Consider the following 15,765-nt stretch of genomic DNA (forward strand, 5'->3'; position numbering starts at 1 on the left):
TCATCTGATCGAGTGAGTGAGCGATTCTAGTGCGATTGCATCATGAGGTTGCATCGAGTGGCACTAGGTAGTCGTCTTGCAAGCCAGTGGTGCTTGTTATTCTTGGAGGTTGCCATCTCCTAGATGGCTTGGTGGTGGTCTCCGTCGAAGCCCGCAAGAAGCTTGTGCGGTGCTCCAGAGAAGAGCTTTGTGAGGGGCATTGTGCTCGCCCGCGGGAGTCGCAAAGAGCAACTCTAGTTGAGCGTGTCATTGAGCTACCCTCACTTTTAGGGTAGGTTCTTGCGGTGCCCGACGTGCGGGCTTGGCAGGTGATGCCAATTAGCCACCGAACCACCAAGTGAGCGGTTGACACAACGGAGACTAGCGTGTTGGCAAGCACGTGAATCTTGGGAGAAAAATCATCGTGTCATCCTTGTATTTTCGTTGGTTTGCATCCTCGTTACACAAGCTTATATTTACATTTCATATACATTGTGCTTGTGTAGTTGCTCTTATAATTAGTTAGCTTGTGTAGCTCACTAGTTACCTTCTTGCTTGTGTAGCATAAAAGTAGCTCCCTTGCATGGCTAATTTAGTTTGTGTAACCTTGTTAGTCACATTGCTTAGTTTGTGTAGCTAAGTATTTGCGCTCTCTAATTTAGCATTGGTTGCCTCATTATTGAGTATTGCTAGTGAGCTTAGGTAGCGTTGTGCTTTTGCTTACTAGCATGTGTAGGAGCTCTCTCGTTGCTTAAAGTACTAGTGGCATAGATTTGTGTGACCTTGCTCCTAGAATTAGATAGGTGAGCTCTAGCTAGCCTGGCACCTTAGTTGCTTAATTAAGATCTTTGCAAGGTGTTAAAGAACATAGATAGAGGGGTGTAGTCTTGGCTAGACCGATTGTTTTAATTCTGTATTTGTTTTGGTTAGCTGACGCGATTAAATTTAGAAACGACTATTCACCCCCCCCTCTAGTCGTCATCTTGACCTTACAAGCCCGCGACCTCGGTGTCGGACGAGGCGGAGCGCCAACCCAAGAGTCAGGCGAGGCGGAGCCCGCGGCCTCGGTGTCGGGCGAGGCAGAGCGCCAACCTAAGGGTCGGGCAAGGCGGAGCCCATGGCCTTGGGGTCGGGCGAGGTGGAGGCCACGGTCCCGGGGTCGAGTGAGGCGAGGTTCAAATTCTTTTATATTTTGAATTTGAGTATAGAAAAAGGGGGGACACAATGTTTAAGCTAATATGTGCTACCAAGTGCTCAAACAACCACATGCATCCTCAGATTCACAGCCAAGACAGTCTACCCTTCACTATTACCCTTGCTGTCTTGCGTGGTGCGGTACTGCCGCACTTGAAGAGAGGCACTGCCGCACTTGAGCCGCGGCACAAGGAAGTTAGCGCCCACGCTGACTTCCCCGGATGGCTCGAGATGTATTAAAAGGTCTCGCCCGACCCTAAGGTCGCGGGCTCCGTCTCGCCCGACCTCGAGGCCGCGGGCTCCATCTCACCCGACCCTTTGGGTGTCTCACCCGACCTCAAGGCCGTGGGCTCCATCTCGCCCGACCCCTTGGGTGTCTCGTCCGACCTCGAGGCCGCGGACTAAGTCTCGTCCGACCCCTTGGGTGCGGTGACCGTTGGGGCCTAGGGGTATATATACGTTTTCTCTTCCTCTCCAACGACTATCTGTCTCTTCTTCCTCACTTCAGCACGCTCAAAACAAAGCAGGAGCTCTCTCTCTCTCTCCTTCCATTGTTGACCTCAAGCCCCCAAGCAAATCAATTGATTTCTCCATCAATCCTTGAGGGAAAAGGGTCCAAAACTCGATTAGAAAGCAGCTCTATTGATTCCCCAACTCTAAAGAGTAATTGGTTAGAAAAATCATATCTTTTTTGTGAAATTAAATGAAGATAATTTTTATATAAAAATTATAGATCTCGACGAGATCTACAACTTTCTAGATTTGAGTTTTTCATTTGAAGTCGTTAAGATACTCAAAAAAATTAATAACATATTTATACTTAAGGGTATTTTAGATTTTTTACATCGTGTTAGAGCCCAAACTGACGGCAGTGACATGAAGGGTACAAAAAAAATTAGAGCTATGACGCTGAAGACCGTTGAACTTTTTTAAAAACACACGGGGCATTATGATCTTTTTTTTTTTAATGAAACGCGAGGAATTCCCCCATTGCTGGAAGGAATTGGATCGGCGTCACCGACGCAGCCTCATCGGCTCATCCCATCTCATCGTTCTGCGCGGTGCGGCCCGGCCCACTCAAAGCGGCCACTGCCCAGAGCTGAGAGCCCGGCCGGCGTCGTCGGTTTGGTCCTCTCCGGCATTTTCACCGGCGGGTGGGCCAGGGTTTCGCTGCCAAGCTCGGTGCTCACTGTCCGTGACTTTTTTATGTCGTGTTGGTGGTGCTCAGTGACTTTTATGTCGTGTGTGCCTATGGCCGAAGCGTTTGGTGCCGTGGCCAACCCTACACAGAGTCACGGACAAGACACACTGAAGCCGTGATGCGAACCGTGTGCAGAACGCTTCAGATTCTGAATCGAATACTAGAGAAAAATGTTTTTTTGCTGCGTGAATCTGGCCGTGAGCAGGGACGCTGGAAGAAGCTCTGCCGTTAATACTAGAAGTGGCGAATAATCCTCCTCCTAGCGTAGACTCAAAAGCATGTCCTGCCCCGCGCCGTCCATCCATTCAGTTTCGTCGCTGGCTGCTGCTGTCCTGGTAATCATCATGGCGCTCGTGCCGTTGCTGGCCCGCCGCTAATGACCCGTTTGACCATGGCCAGGTGAAAGCATAACATGCGCCCGCGGTCCGCAGACAGGTGGACCCAGGGCGCCCCTGACCCGTCCAGAGTGCCCCTGGCCGCCGCCGTAAAAGCCTGTCTACGCTATCGCTACGCTACACCTGGCCTGGGCGGGTCCTCCACGGCTGCTGACACAGGGCACACACGAACACGCAGGAAGGAATTCTATCTCGTGGCTTTGCAGGAGGAGGAGGAAAAGGCCAAGACCAACAACACATCTCCGCCGCACTGTCACTTGCAGTTGGGCCCGGTGCAGCCGACCTTGCGGATTGTGGGCCCGTCCAAGGTGGAGAAACGGGAAACCCGTGCCGAGGCGTCCCCTACCCACCCACGCCCTTTTAATTGCTTCGCAGGTCGCAACGGAACGGAACCAAGGTAAGGCGGCCACAAGCCAGACTAGCAGAGAGAGAGGCCAGCGCGAGCATATCCCTCCCGCGTTTGATTTGCGCCCAAGCAAGCGCGTCACGCGAGCACCTCCGCTGCCGCTGCCGCCGCCGCCGCCGCCGCCGTTCACTTCCCCTGAACATCTGCCGCCGCCTCCTCCGCACGCACCACGCACGCACGCACGCCTCCTCTGCACGAGCGGCGAGCGGCGAGCCGGCGATCCTGATCCCCGCCCTGCCGCACGCCGGCGGTCCGTTCAGGTAACTATGCCATCCCGTGCGCGGTCCCCGCCTCTGACGCGCCATGCATTTTGTCGGCGCGGCCGTCGTGATCGTTTACGCGGTTCCGCGGACTTTCTGTTGTGCCAGCTTAGACAGACGTGATTTGGGGCTTTGGGAGTGGTCCGAGCGAATTTGAACTCTTATTCCCGATTCCAAACCCCCGGAGTTTCAGACCTCTCCTGTCTCTTCGTCCTCAGCCGATTCGATTCTTAGGAATACAAATGCGTTTTGTTGGGCCACGTCGCGTCATGTCTTTGTTGTCGTTTCTTTTTCGTTTGTCTCTGCATGCTCTTCTCCTCCTCGGATCAACTAACTCAGTTGCAATGTCAACAACAATTAATACTATGGGCGCGTTTGGATTGAGGCCATCTGGAACCGAGCCAATACGTTGACCGTGGGCAGGGAACTTGTTTGGATGGCTGCCAATATTTGGCTGGACACTGTAAAAGCAGCCGATAGTTAGTTCATTTTTCAACCGATTCAAGGTCAAATCGGTGCGGCCAATTCTTGCGCCAGAATTTGGCCGGCGAGCTGGTTTTGGCAGGGCATGCATGGATAGCATCCAAACGCACCCTATGTGTTTTTCTTCTTTACCGGGCTTTGTCAGTCAAATATGGTTCGCGAACTTTGAGCAAACTCTTGTGCTCTATCCTGTTAACGTAAATATTTGATTTAGCCATGTTCTTACTGGACTGGTTCATTGCACGTCATGTTTTCACAATAAGTTTTTTTTTTGAATTGGTACCAAGCAATTTCATTTCTTTTTCCCGAAACAACTGTCAATATATATGTTTATATGCATATTTGGGTTTGAAGCTATGCCCCGTCTCTGAGGAAATTCCAAATGCTACATTCAGTTAGTTTCAATACTACGTTGCTGGTGCAATGATGTTGACGTTCTTGCACAATTTGGCACTGATGTTATTTATAATATATCCTTGGATCGATAAGATCATGTCGTTTCCTTTAAGGTTAAAAAGTCAGCAACCGCATTGTTCTGCACGATTATAATATTGGTCCATTTGGTGCAGAAATCATTAGGTTTTTTTCTTTTTGAAATTTATGAGTAGTTGCAGTCATACAGAGAAAGTTGAATTCACCTATGTTTAAATTCCCAAAATATATAGAAGTTGTTCTTATAGAACCTTGTAAATTTAAAGTGTTGTCTTCTACTGAAATTACAAGGAGGGGCAAGACTGTATAATTTTTGAACGTAGGCAAGACTGTATAATCACAGCAGCACAAACTGCAACTGATGAAAGATCAATAGTTAGGATCACTATGCCTGGCAACGATGTTGTGGCTACTGGCTAGCATGCAGCAGGAGTTATAATTCCATATTCTCTATTACATTTTCTGGATACCAATTTTACATTTTTATGGTCCATAAAAAAAGGATATAGAACTATAGCTAAATCCGTTCGCTTAGCCTCTCCTTTCACTGTGTATTACCATTTTATTTGATATTTTTTTATCCGTTACAACTTAGATTCTATGCCATGTATTCTTTTGCAGAATACAGTTATCTGTATCAGTTAATTCATGCATGCTGCTAATTATGATCAAAATTAAATTATTCCCAAAGAAAGTGCATTTGCATGTTAAAAACATCTCTTCTCCTGTGAGATTTTAGTTGCGAGATGACAGATTAAAAATTGGAGCTGAAAATACTGTGACCAATGTGCTCATTAGATGTCATAATGCATTGAGTGTCTGCTGATTTATTTCGTTGTTACAATTCATGGTGGAGTGCATAATCTCCTCAACATTGCATGGCTAGTTAATTATCATTTTCTTTTCCAGTAGACAAGATGAAGTTCGGCGCCACATATGAGGAGTATCTCCGGGCAGAGCAGGACAAATTCCTAGGACAATGCTCCCATGTCGAATACAAACGCCTCAAGAAGGTATTGAAGAAATGTAGAGTTGATCGCTCACTGCAAGCAGATGGCACAAATGGTGATGAGCAGCAGGAGGGGAGTGACGAATCTTCAAACATTTGTGAATGCAACTCATGCACATGTATGCCCATAGTCTACCATTGCAGACCTTGCTCCTCCATCTTGATGCGCGTGTTTTGTGTTTATGATATGGAAGCAAAATAATGTATTATCACCATAGTTAAAAATCATTTGCACTTGCCATTTAGTTTGCTACTTTGAACCACATGTGATTTTATTACAATTTGCAACTCCGGAACTTTTGAGGAAATGGTCATATTTTTATGATAAAAAATGGACTAATTTGGCATCAACTTGATGAAACGAGATTTTAAAACCAAAGAAAGATAACAACAGTCATTATTCTCTTCCATGAAAGAATAATAGCCATTTCATTTTGTGCAACTGTTCATTTTGTACAACTGGACTCCTTGCTTTGAAAATATTATTAGTTTTAGGTGGGCGAGTATTTATGTCTGTTTGACCTAACTATGGACTATTCCTGGTCCGACCATATAAATTCATAGCTGGAAACCTATAACTAGATTGCCTGACTAGAATAGTTTACTTAAGGTCATAACTTTACATTTTGCTACTCCTTTTTTATCTTGTTATGCTTTGTCTTACAACTTATACTACTGTGATTTTAACTTTTAGTATCTTTCTTGTTCAGTGTGTGATAGATTGTTCTTTACAGAACTCAACAAGGAGGCATCAGAAATAGCAGGTTGTTTCAGATCTAGAGTACAACGCCTCCTCCATCTTCATGTCCCTTCAGGACTACAACGCTGTATATGGCGTTTTAGGCAGTGTTTCATAGATGATCAGCAAATAATGGTTCAAGAAGGCAGAATGCTTCTCAATTATGTGACCATGAATGCTATTGCTATTCGCAAAATTCTCAAGAAATATGACAAGGTAAGTGTTGATCTCCTGATTGTCAGTAGACAATGTATCTTTGTGTATTTATATAGTTATAATCCTGCAGATACATGGTTCTGTGAGTGGCAGAGATTTCAAGAGCAAGATGCAAACTGAGCATATTGAACTGTTGCAGTCACCTTGGCTGATAGAGCTTGGTGCTTTCCATCTCAACTGTGATGATTCAGACGCTGATGAACCTGGAGCTGGAGGGTTCTTCAAGAATTTTTCCTGTGACCTGAGTGGAGCACAGCCACTACTGACAATGACCATTTCTGAAACTCTGAAGTATGAGTACAGCCTAACTTGTCCGATTTGCTTGGTGAGATATTCTTTAACTTCCGTTTTCTTTGGCTGATAAATATCATAGAACTAAAAGGGTAGCCCTTGTTGGTAGGGAAGTTTGCTGTGGAAACTTTGCATGTTGTCTCTGCAGGGTATCTTTTTCCTCTCTTCAGTTTGCTTGAATATATGTGTGCTGATTTTAACGTCCATTTGTGATGATTTTTTTCACTCACAATGTGTACAGGACACTTTGTTCAACCCTTACGCACTTAGCTGTGGGCATCTGTTCTGCAAAGCCTGTGCATGTGGTGCTGCTTCTGTCTACATCTTCCAGGGTGTCAAGTCGGCACCTCCAGAGGCGAAGTGCCCTGTATGCCGAGCGGTATGTGAGCAGTCCTACTTGCTGCCAGACATCATTCTTGTTCAGTCTCCTTGTTGCCGTGAAACGTATCTTCTATTAGTGGTATCTTCCATTTGTGACATGTTTTCTTTGATCACCTTTGCTACATCACCCATAAATCGTCAAGGAAAATATAGTTCCTGTTTTCTTCTTAATACAAAGCCTCGTAGTTCGTCCTAGGTTGGTTTAGTTTTTTCTTTTACGTCACCATAAATTACCTTGGCATTCATGCTACGTTCTAAACAATGAATTGTCCCGTAAATACATGACGAAAGTTGCACCCGTATACTGTTTCATCTTCCATGGTGATGATTTGGATTTGACGATCTTCAGGTTGGTGTGTTTGGTCGTGCTGTGCATATGACTGAACTCGAATTACTCCTCAAGAGAAGGTATTGGAATCTAACCTGCACCTGTTGTGAGAAAGAGTTATGTGTGTTCTAGATCTAACTTGCATCTCTTGTCTAACCAGGGACAAAGATTACTTTGCGCAGAGACTGCGCGAAGAGCGAAGTGTGATGGTGAAGCAGGCCAAAGAATACTGGGACTCACAGGCAATGCTATCGATGGGAATTTGAAAGCTACAATGTTCTTACTGTTGTAACACTAATGTTATCAATAGTCACCAAGATGGCCATCAAAGCTGAAGGTTCTGTGGCTAATTACATCTGAAGGTTCTCTGGCTAATTACATCTGTTAATTCCTGGCAAGCGTCAATCAATTAAGTTAACTGTGCTGATATAACAGAAATTGACAGCAGAAGCCGAGCCCATCGAAGAAGCAAGCAAAATCAGTTGCATTCTATCATTCTCCACCTGGTTCAGATTTCGAGGATTTAATTAATTCCTTTGTTCCTTCCATTAGGGCGGATAGTGCAAGCGGTAGAGTCTTACCGCATATGACCGGAAGGTCCCGGGTTCGAGTCGTGGTCTCCTCGCATTGCACAGGCAAGGATAAGGCTTGCCACTAACACCCTTCCCCAAACCCCGCACAGAGCAGGAGCTCTCTGCACTGGGTACACCCTTTGTTCCTTCCATTCTACTAGTTTGAATGATGGAATCATGGAACTGTTATATATACCAATGATGTCAGCTATTGTATTTACCTATTTACTGATTATTGGTGTGTGTTTTGCCTGTAAGAGTGAAGTCAAATGTTGTGCTGCCCTGAACTCCTTTTTAAGTACCAGAACACATATGTAACAAACAGCACTTTAACTCGGATACATGTGGGTTCGCTGACATATTATGGATCTGTTATTCACAGGCAATTTCAGTATATTTCGGTACTACTCCTATATACACGTGAACAAGCAAAGGAGTAATGCAATGGTAAGTTGCTTACCTGGACTAGATGTCTGGATCTGTTATTCACAGGCAATTTCAGTATATTTCGGTACTACTCCTATATAACTACCTCAAGCTTTCAAGCGTCAAACATCTAGATGAGGAATTTCACAAAAAGTCAGAAACTTCAACCAACAGATCCCTACGTGTACATATACTCAAATTGTTGCAAGCGAATCAAATTGTACAGGTAGCATAGGTTCTGTGAGACTTTTTTTCGGCTAAGATACCCAGCTACCTAGTGTATCAGATTTCAGTCAGAAGTTGAGCTTAAAGATAAGTGCCATGCAAACAGCGTACCTGTATTGGTTCCACCTGCCAATTCAAGGCTTGTTTGGATACATTAGTATCCACACAAATTGAGGTGGATAGAACGTATCCCAAGTCCAAACACACCCTCAGTAGTCAGTACCCTCAGTATAATTATTGATATTTTGGAGCAGCTGCTGTTCAGATCAGGAATTTTACACAAAATTCTGATTAAACAGATTGGACAGTCCAACAAACCTGAACATATACAAGCATAAGCAGACTTGCTTTGAATACAACATTTTTTCACAAAAGTTGGGAGTTTGGACCTGTAAGCTCATCAACCTGGAAGCAAGCAAAACAACCACCACAGTGTATTACAAGCGCACTATACATGCATTGTAGCTCTTGCTGGTGAGAAAGAAGCAAAAGCGTTTTTGTGACTTGAACAATTGCAAGACCAACGCATAATATCCTCATCACCCAAGCTGGGAAATGGAAAATCATCAACTAAAGAATCGAAAGAACTCTGGCTCCACCCAACATAAACAAAAAAAATGCAATCTGGTGCAAACTTCCCAACTGACAGCTATTTATTTACATCGTACAGCTGCTGCTGCTTGTTTTGGCAGGTTTTACTTTGTTCTTGTGAGGGTTTTCTGGATCCGTGGGCACTTATCCAAGAGTAGGAGCAAACCAACATTATTACTTGATAAGCCAAAAGTATACCTATCAACCAAGTAGGAAAGTAGTCAATATCACCATGCTTTACAGATAAAATAAGTATGTAGCATGAACTAAATTCAATTGAAGGCTCTCCTACCTGCTTTGAGATAGCTTCTTTTTCTTGCCAAATAAAGTGAGGACCCACTGCAAAAAATAAAAGCAAATACTTAGGTTTGGGAAAAGACTACTTGGTTATCATTATGAACAGGAAAGGACGTGTAAGCACAAAGGAATTTCACAAGCTCACATCTCAAGAACATTTAACATTATGTAGAGGTATAATATAGCAATCTAATTAAGCGCTTCTGGAATAGTGCCTACAGCCAGTATTTATTTATTTATTTATTTTTACTTTACTCAACTTTTATGTTAGGTAGATATTCATGTGTTAGTGCCTTAATGGTATGTTGGTCACATGGTTAAGAAGTGTGACTGCTCAAGAAAAAAACAATATCTCACCCCACAAATAGGCAACCCCTTAGTACAAGCAAAAAGCAATCAGGACAGTGAAAGTACACAGGGAGGTAGGCAGCTTGCCATTTATTGTCTGACAATCCACGATTGAACAGCAAGCCATTGCCACAAGCACTACAACTATATGATAAACATCAAGCCGTTTCGGCTGAAACGATCGTGGATTATTACTGCTGGCTGGTTTGGTGTAAGAGAAAAATACTGTTCTGGCTTATAATCCACAATCGCTTACGACCAAGCGAAAACACACACACACAAACACCCTCTAAGTTTCTCTCATGCTGAATACTTTTTTCTAACAGATGCTCAAGGGTGAGCAGAACTGGATTAAAAAATATACCTGGAATAAATTATGTTACAGCAATAAGCAAAATTAATTTCAATCAATCAAGTCAGTCAGCAAGAACTATGCAGACTGATATTCCAAATTTATCAGATATTCCAAATTTCTCTCTTCATTGATGTACCAAAGAATGAATGAGCTCAGATGTGCTGCATTTAATATAGCACAGAACCACCCTAGCTTGAATTCATACTGTGTACAGCAAATAGCAGTTCCCAACTTACTTTGGCTCCTAATAAAAGAAACTTTGAAAACAGTTGCAAATAGATAATCATATTAAGCATAGTTAATTTGTTACAAAAAAAGAAGCATTGCTACTTTAGGGCCAACTAGCAAAATCATTTGAATTTTAGAGTTGGACAGACTATTAAAATGAACAGCTACATACTGCATCAGCAACAGCAATATTCTGCATTCTAAAACAACAATTCCTAAATATGCTCAAATATCTGCTAGAGTGATCATAGATATTAGCTAGCAGCATCCTACTTGATTGAATGAATGAATGAATATACAAGTGATTTATATACTAAATCAGCACACAACCATCATAACTTAGATCTTAATAAACCACACAGTATTAATAATCTACTAAATGAAGGAGATCTCCAGCAAAACTTGCAATGTTTTGGACTGCCAGTATCCTATCAGTGAAACAAGCAGCATACCTTAAACAAGGCAACCATGGAATATGTCTTGACAAATGCCGCCTTCTTGTCCTCTGTGAATCTCCTTTCTACAATCCCAACTGCGCGTTTTCTAGGCGAAGAGTGTACACCTGGCCCTGCCCCAGCTCCTGACCCAACTGGAACTCTATCCTTGGCAAGCTGCTGCGCAATCTCACGAAGAAGCACAAGTTGTGCCTTCTCTGTGCGCATTGCCACAAGGGCCTGCCTCATCGACTCCCTATCGGCCTCCAGCGCCTCCAGCCTCATGTAAAGCTTCTTAATGTCTGGCTCCACTGCCTCGCCCTGGTACTTATCCATGACCCTTGCAATAGGCGCAGGCGCACCTTGATGCACCTTGTCAATGGTGTACACCCTATCACTGCCACTGCCACTGCCACTGCCACTTACACTGTCAACACCATCAGCCTCGCTTGCTTCCTCCCCATCACCACTTCCAGCAGTAGGAGACTCCGGCAGCTCTTCATCATCATTGTGGAGGTTGCTCCTTGCTTCCACATCCTCCTCAGATAACACCTCATCAGTATAGATGCCACCCCGTTCATGCCAAGACAAGTTCGGCAACGCCTCATCTGTGTAGAGGTGGGTGCCTTTCTCTTCCTCTTCCTCTTCCTCAAGGGGTGGCTCAAGCAGGCGAGTTTCCTGATCGTGCTCGAGGCGGCAGATCCGGCGTTCCAGATCGAGGGCAACCGCATCCTCTTCCTCCTGCCCGCCCTCGTAGTAGTAGTACTCCCCGTCGTTGCAGCGGAGCTCAGGGTAGTACCCGCCATCGCCATCGACGTAGCCGTCGTCGCCCTCGAGCAGGAGGAGGTCCTCTTCCTCCTCGGCGGCGTTCTGCGCGACGAGGTCCTCGCCCTCGCCCTCGCCCTCGGGGAGCGGGATGCCGAGGTGGATGAACTGCAACCTGTACTCGCGGAGCCTGGCGCGCAGGCGCACCAGGCGGCGCGCGCGCTGCGCCAGGAGCGCGCGGAGCTGGTCGATGTCGGCGGCGTCGAGCGCCATCTTCTCGTCGGCGAAGCGGCGGAACTGGCGGAGCTCCATCTGGACCTCGGCCTTCTCGCGCTGCAGGCGGAGCATCATGGCCATGGCCTCGCTGGCAGCGCTGGCCGCGGCGAGGCGCTCCTCCTCGACCTCGGCCCGCAGCGCCGACGCCGTGGACTGCGCCGCCGCCACCGCCTCCCGCAGCGCCGCGCACTCGTCCTCCGCCTCGACCCGCGCCGCGGGGCCCGCCTCCTCGTCCCCGCCCGCCTCCCCGCCCTTCTCCGCGCCCAGCTTCCGCTTCACGGACCGCCGCCACGGCACGGCCGGCGAGGCGGAGGAGGTGGAGGAGCAGCAGCACGGGCACCGCTCCCCGGCGGCCGGCGACGGCGCGTCGGGGTCCTGGTCGTGGTCGTCATCCATGGCGGCGGCGGGAGGCGAGAGGATTCGGGGGGCGCGAGCGCAATCAAACCGCAGCAGCGAGGCGCAGGCAGACGCGGAGCCTTTTCTCGTTTGGATTTGGGGGCAAGTTGGAAGGAATTGGTGCGGGGAGTTGGGATGATGGGTTGATGTGTTGAGCGTTTCGTCGTCCTCGTCTTCTTTTCGGCTTTTTCCCTTCTCGGTCGAGGTGGGCCCCTCCCGCCTCCGGGTCGGAGTGGGGTCCAGGAGGAGACAACAAAGGCATGCAGCGGCTATGTACTGGAAAATCATTCGGATTAGATATTTGGCTCATGCACAATTCTGCTCACCGTTTATACTTTTTTGCTCCCAGTAGAACATCACAGTTCTTCTCCTCCATTGCTAAAAAGGATTTTTTTTTATTTTCTGCTTTTTTCTTGTGAAAATAAACTGATTCTTACGAAATTACTACACCATCCATATGAAATTCGTGCGTTCCAAAGAGGACCTAAATGTTGAATCACCGAGCGTATAATTTATAAAACTCCGGTTGGACTTGAACAAGTTGCATAGATAGATAGATCTTATAGTAACTCAGAATTTATGTTTTTGATTTTACATGAAGTATATCTACTATGAGATTTACCCTGAAAAAGGTATGTACATCAGTACAGGTAGCAACATCACGAACTCCCAGTTGAGTCTTGTATGGTGTGGCGCCTGTACAGGCCCCGTTCGTTTGGAGAAATATGAAAAAATTTGTGAGAGAAAATCCGTCGTGAACAGTAACTTTCACCGTGAACCGTGCAGTTTTTGCACCAGCCGAACGGCCCCATATTGTGAATTTAGGCCCTGTTTAGCCAGGCTGAAAAGTACTGCCAACTAATTTGTTGTGATAAAAAAACAATATTCGTTCACTGAAAAAGTACGACTCATAAGACAAGCGAACAAAGCGTCTCAACGGTATGGCGTGTGCTGTGAATTTGTCCATTCCAATGTCGCCCAATTTTCTCAGTGAACATCAGTACACATTAGTAGACGGTGTCCACTTTTTGCCCTACTCTAGGTTGTGATGCTATTGAGATATTTATGCAAGCAAAAGGAGCCGTATTTTTGAAAGTTGATGCGTGTTTGTGTATTGGATCGTAGCACAGGACGTGGACGTGTTCCAAGAATTTGGAGCGAGTCAAGAAAACGGCAGTCCCATGTGGACAACGGCCTTGATTATTATTATTGTTTCTCGCAAACAGATGAAAATGATTGCAAAAAATGGTTTTCATCGGTGATATATGTGTTTTGAACGAGCAGGCGGATGATGAATAGAATTAGCAACCCATAATTAATTTTGTATACAATTTCCTAATAATAACGGGCTGCCCGTCTCGATCAATACAGATTTTATCTGCAGATTACCGTTTCAACATTTATCCTGAATCAAAATAATTAATGGTGGCGATCAAATCAAATCAAATAGGAAAAGAGCATTATTGTTTTTATTGTTATATGCGGCTGAATCTCCTCCCATCCCAGTCCCAGGAAGAAAAGATAGTCCAGCAAGCACGAGAGCTGTCAGGTTTGATTTGATAATAATAATATATTTTGTGATGAAAACCGTTAAGCCCAGCACGATCGAGCAGTCAGTTACTATTTTTTTTCGTGATCGAGCAGTCAGCTATTGTTACGGGGACGGGATAACAGGAGATCACGCGGTGGACCCACCGTGTCCTTCCATCTCCCTTTTTCGTGCATCCCCCATCCGATTGTGCTTGACCTCCAAGTTCCAAGTTCACGAGAGGATTTTTCAGGAGTACAGCACGGACGCTCGCTGCTGTCCTGCCGATGTCCACAGAACGGGTAATCGCATGAATCATGCTCCCTTTTAATCTAACCGTGGACGACGTATGGCCCCCTTCGGCTTATCCAGAAGCCGGCTTATTTGGCTTTTTTTTTTAATCGGAACAGTATTTTTCTCTCACAACAATTCAGTCAGAACAGTGTTTTTCAGACAATTTCAGTCAAAATTCAGCAAACCGAACGAGGTAAAGGAAGAATCCGGAGGCACGGCGACCGATGGTTTCCTTAAGTGCCTTCTACACGTGCTTGCTTGCTTGCCTGATTTAAATCCTTGCAAAGTTGCAACTTGCTTTGCAAGGGCAAAATAGCCATATTTGTCCTCAAACTTTCATTCAAAACTCAAATTGATCCATCAACTATCAAAATGACCACTTTAATCCTTGAATTTACAATTTCCGTTCAATCTCGTCCTATGTCCGACGTCATCTGCTATAGCAGCTCACTCCGTCAGCACAACCCATGTACTCTGCCAGCACAGTTGTTGTAAGTGGTTGTAGGACCGTAGATAATCATGTAAGGATTTTTGAAATCAAATGATTTTGCGAGAAAATAAAATGTCTCATGTCTCAATATCAGCTGACATAGAAAATGTTGTTCACAAAAGATTGGCCTTGTCAGTCAATGCCTACTGAAATTACACGATGCTCTTTTTTTAAGGCCTCAAGTTGTTTTCCTGTTTTTTTAGAGAGGAGCTGTGTTGTCCTGCTGCTGATCCACATCCAAGTGAAGTGGACTGAATGTTTGCATATGCACGGCCGCTTGTTACACTGATGGTTGCCTTTGCGGCACCTTTTCCAGCATTTGTCACAATGACAACAGATGCACTCTCACCGGCAGATACCTTTACTGATGCTTCAGCAGTTGACTTGCATCTTAAAAAAGATGCCAGCCTTTTGTTTTGGCCAGACTACAATAGAAAAAAGATATTTCAATTTACTTTGCTGTAATAGTATATGCAACTAATCTGAAATGATTAGTACAACTTAGTAACCTAGGTAAAGAAAAATGTGGCGGGACGCTTTCTTTTTTATTGCTTGGATTGTTCAGGTTCAGTGACAGCTTGTTGTGATGGATTATGCGACCCCGTGTCCTCCTGCTGTTATATAGTAGAAGTTAGATTCATCTCATGTGAAACAATACATTACAATAATAAAAAAAATTCAGAAATACATAAACACCATTTTTCACAGAGCATGTCCTAGAGTTGTGACCCGTATTTTTACATCGACTGCATCTAATTTTAGTACCGACTTGGTGCTTGATTTCACTTCTGAAGGATCTTTCTTTCTAATTTTTGGTGGGCGCCCTGGCATTTTCTTCACTCTAGGAGGTAATGGCTTTGGATTTGGAGATACAGGCCAGGCTGACTCATGCTCCACGGGTTGCAGGACATGCTGATATGTCCTCTTGTATTGCTCAATCCAGAAACACAAATGTACGTAATTGTTAGGCTCTTCAGCCATTTTGAATAGAGCAGCACAAGCTTGTTCCTATAATGATTAAATAATATCTCATTTGGTGCCTTTGTAATCTTCCAAAACCTTCTTTGATACTCCTGTAGCCTATGCTTTTTCCGACAATTAGCATAGATATGACGAGCACACATTCTGTGCTCAGCAAATGGAAATAGCTGCTGAATAATACTTAGTAGGCCCTACATAAATAATTGAAGTGGGTGTCAGTCCACAATTTATAAGCTAACTGATGC

At 45.1% G+C, this 15,765-nt stretch overlaps 2 protein-coding genes across 6 annotated transcripts; one reads left to right on the forward strand and one right to left on the reverse strand.

Moving 5' to 3' along the window:
- The first annotated feature begins 3,152 nt into the window (after positions 1-3,152).
- Positions 3,153-8,097, forward strand: LOC136522238 (probable E3 ubiquitin-protein ligase BAH1-like 1). Of its 5 annotated transcripts, none has more exons than XR_010775824.1 (8): positions 3,153-3,435; positions 5,260-5,478; positions 6,070-6,314; positions 6,385-6,639; positions 6,715-6,984; positions 7,336-7,394; positions 7,475-7,676; positions 7,867-8,097. XR_010775824.1 is itself a non-coding variant. In XM_066516075.1 (8 exons), exons 2-7 carry the CDS (start codon positions 5,268-5,270, stop codon positions 7,364-7,366), a joined length of 915 nt encoding a protein of 304 aa, XP_066372172.1. In that variant the 5' UTR covers positions 3,153-3,435; positions 5,260-5,267; the 3' UTR covers positions 7,367-7,394; positions 7,475-8,097. The 5 variants fall into 5 exon arrangements, 4 of the variants coding, with proteins under 4 accessions (XP_066372172.1, XP_066372143.1, XP_066372152.1 ...); XM_066516075.1 differs by having other exon boundaries at positions 6,720-6,754; positions 6,847-6,984; positions 7,475-8,097; XM_066516046.1 differs by having other exon boundaries at positions 7,475-8,097.
- Positions 8,098-8,237: 140 nt separating this feature from the next.
- LOC136522236 (myosin-binding protein 7-like) lies at positions 8,238-12,227 on the reverse strand. Its single transcript, XM_066516037.1, has 3 exons — positions 10,809-12,227; positions 9,421-9,467; positions 8,238-9,326 (listed from the first exon to the last, which is right to left on the reverse strand). The coding sequence occupies exons 1-3, from the start codon at positions 12,225-12,227 to the stop codon at positions 9,233-9,235; spliced, it is 1,560 nt and encodes a 519-aa protein (XP_066372134.1). The 3' UTR covers positions 8,238-9,232.
- Between the last annotated feature and the right edge of the window lie 3,538 nt (positions 12,228-15,765).

This window comes from Miscanthus floridulus, chromosome 2, assembly GCF_019320115.1.
Source record: "Miscanthus floridulus cultivar M001 chromosome 2, ASM1932011v1, whole genome shotgun sequence".
Classification (NCBI taxonomy): domain Eukaryota; kingdom Viridiplantae; phylum Streptophyta; class Magnoliopsida; order Poales; family Poaceae; genus Miscanthus; species Miscanthus floridulus.

Excerpts from the sequence above, each read along its gene's own strand:
- LOC136522236 (XM_066516037.1), bottom strand. The coding sequence starts at position 12,227 with ATGGATGACGACCACGACCAGGACCCCGACGCGCCGTCGCCGGCCGCC. Across the intron at positions 9,468-10,808 it reads CCATGGTTGCCTTGTTTAAG|TGGGTCCTCACTTTATTTGG; the intron begins GTATGCTGCTTG and ends TATTTTTTGCAG. Across the intron at positions 9,327-9,420 it reads AAGAAGCTATCTCAAAGCAG|GTATACTTTTGGCTTATCAA; the intron begins GTAGGAGAGCCT and ends CTTGGTTGATAG.
- LOC136522238 (XM_066516046.1), top strand. The coding sequence starts at position 5,268 with ATGAAGTTCGGCGCCACATATGAGGAGTATCTCCGGGCAGAGCAGGAC. Across the intron at positions 6,315-6,384 it reads TTCTCAAGAAATATGACAAG|ATACATGGTTCTGTGAGTGG; the intron begins GTAAGTGTTGAT and ends ATAATCCTGCAG. Across the intron at positions 6,985-7,335 it reads AGTGCCCTGTATGCCGAGCG|GTTGGTGTGTTTGGTCGTGC; the intron begins GTATGTGAGCAG and ends GACGATCTTCAG.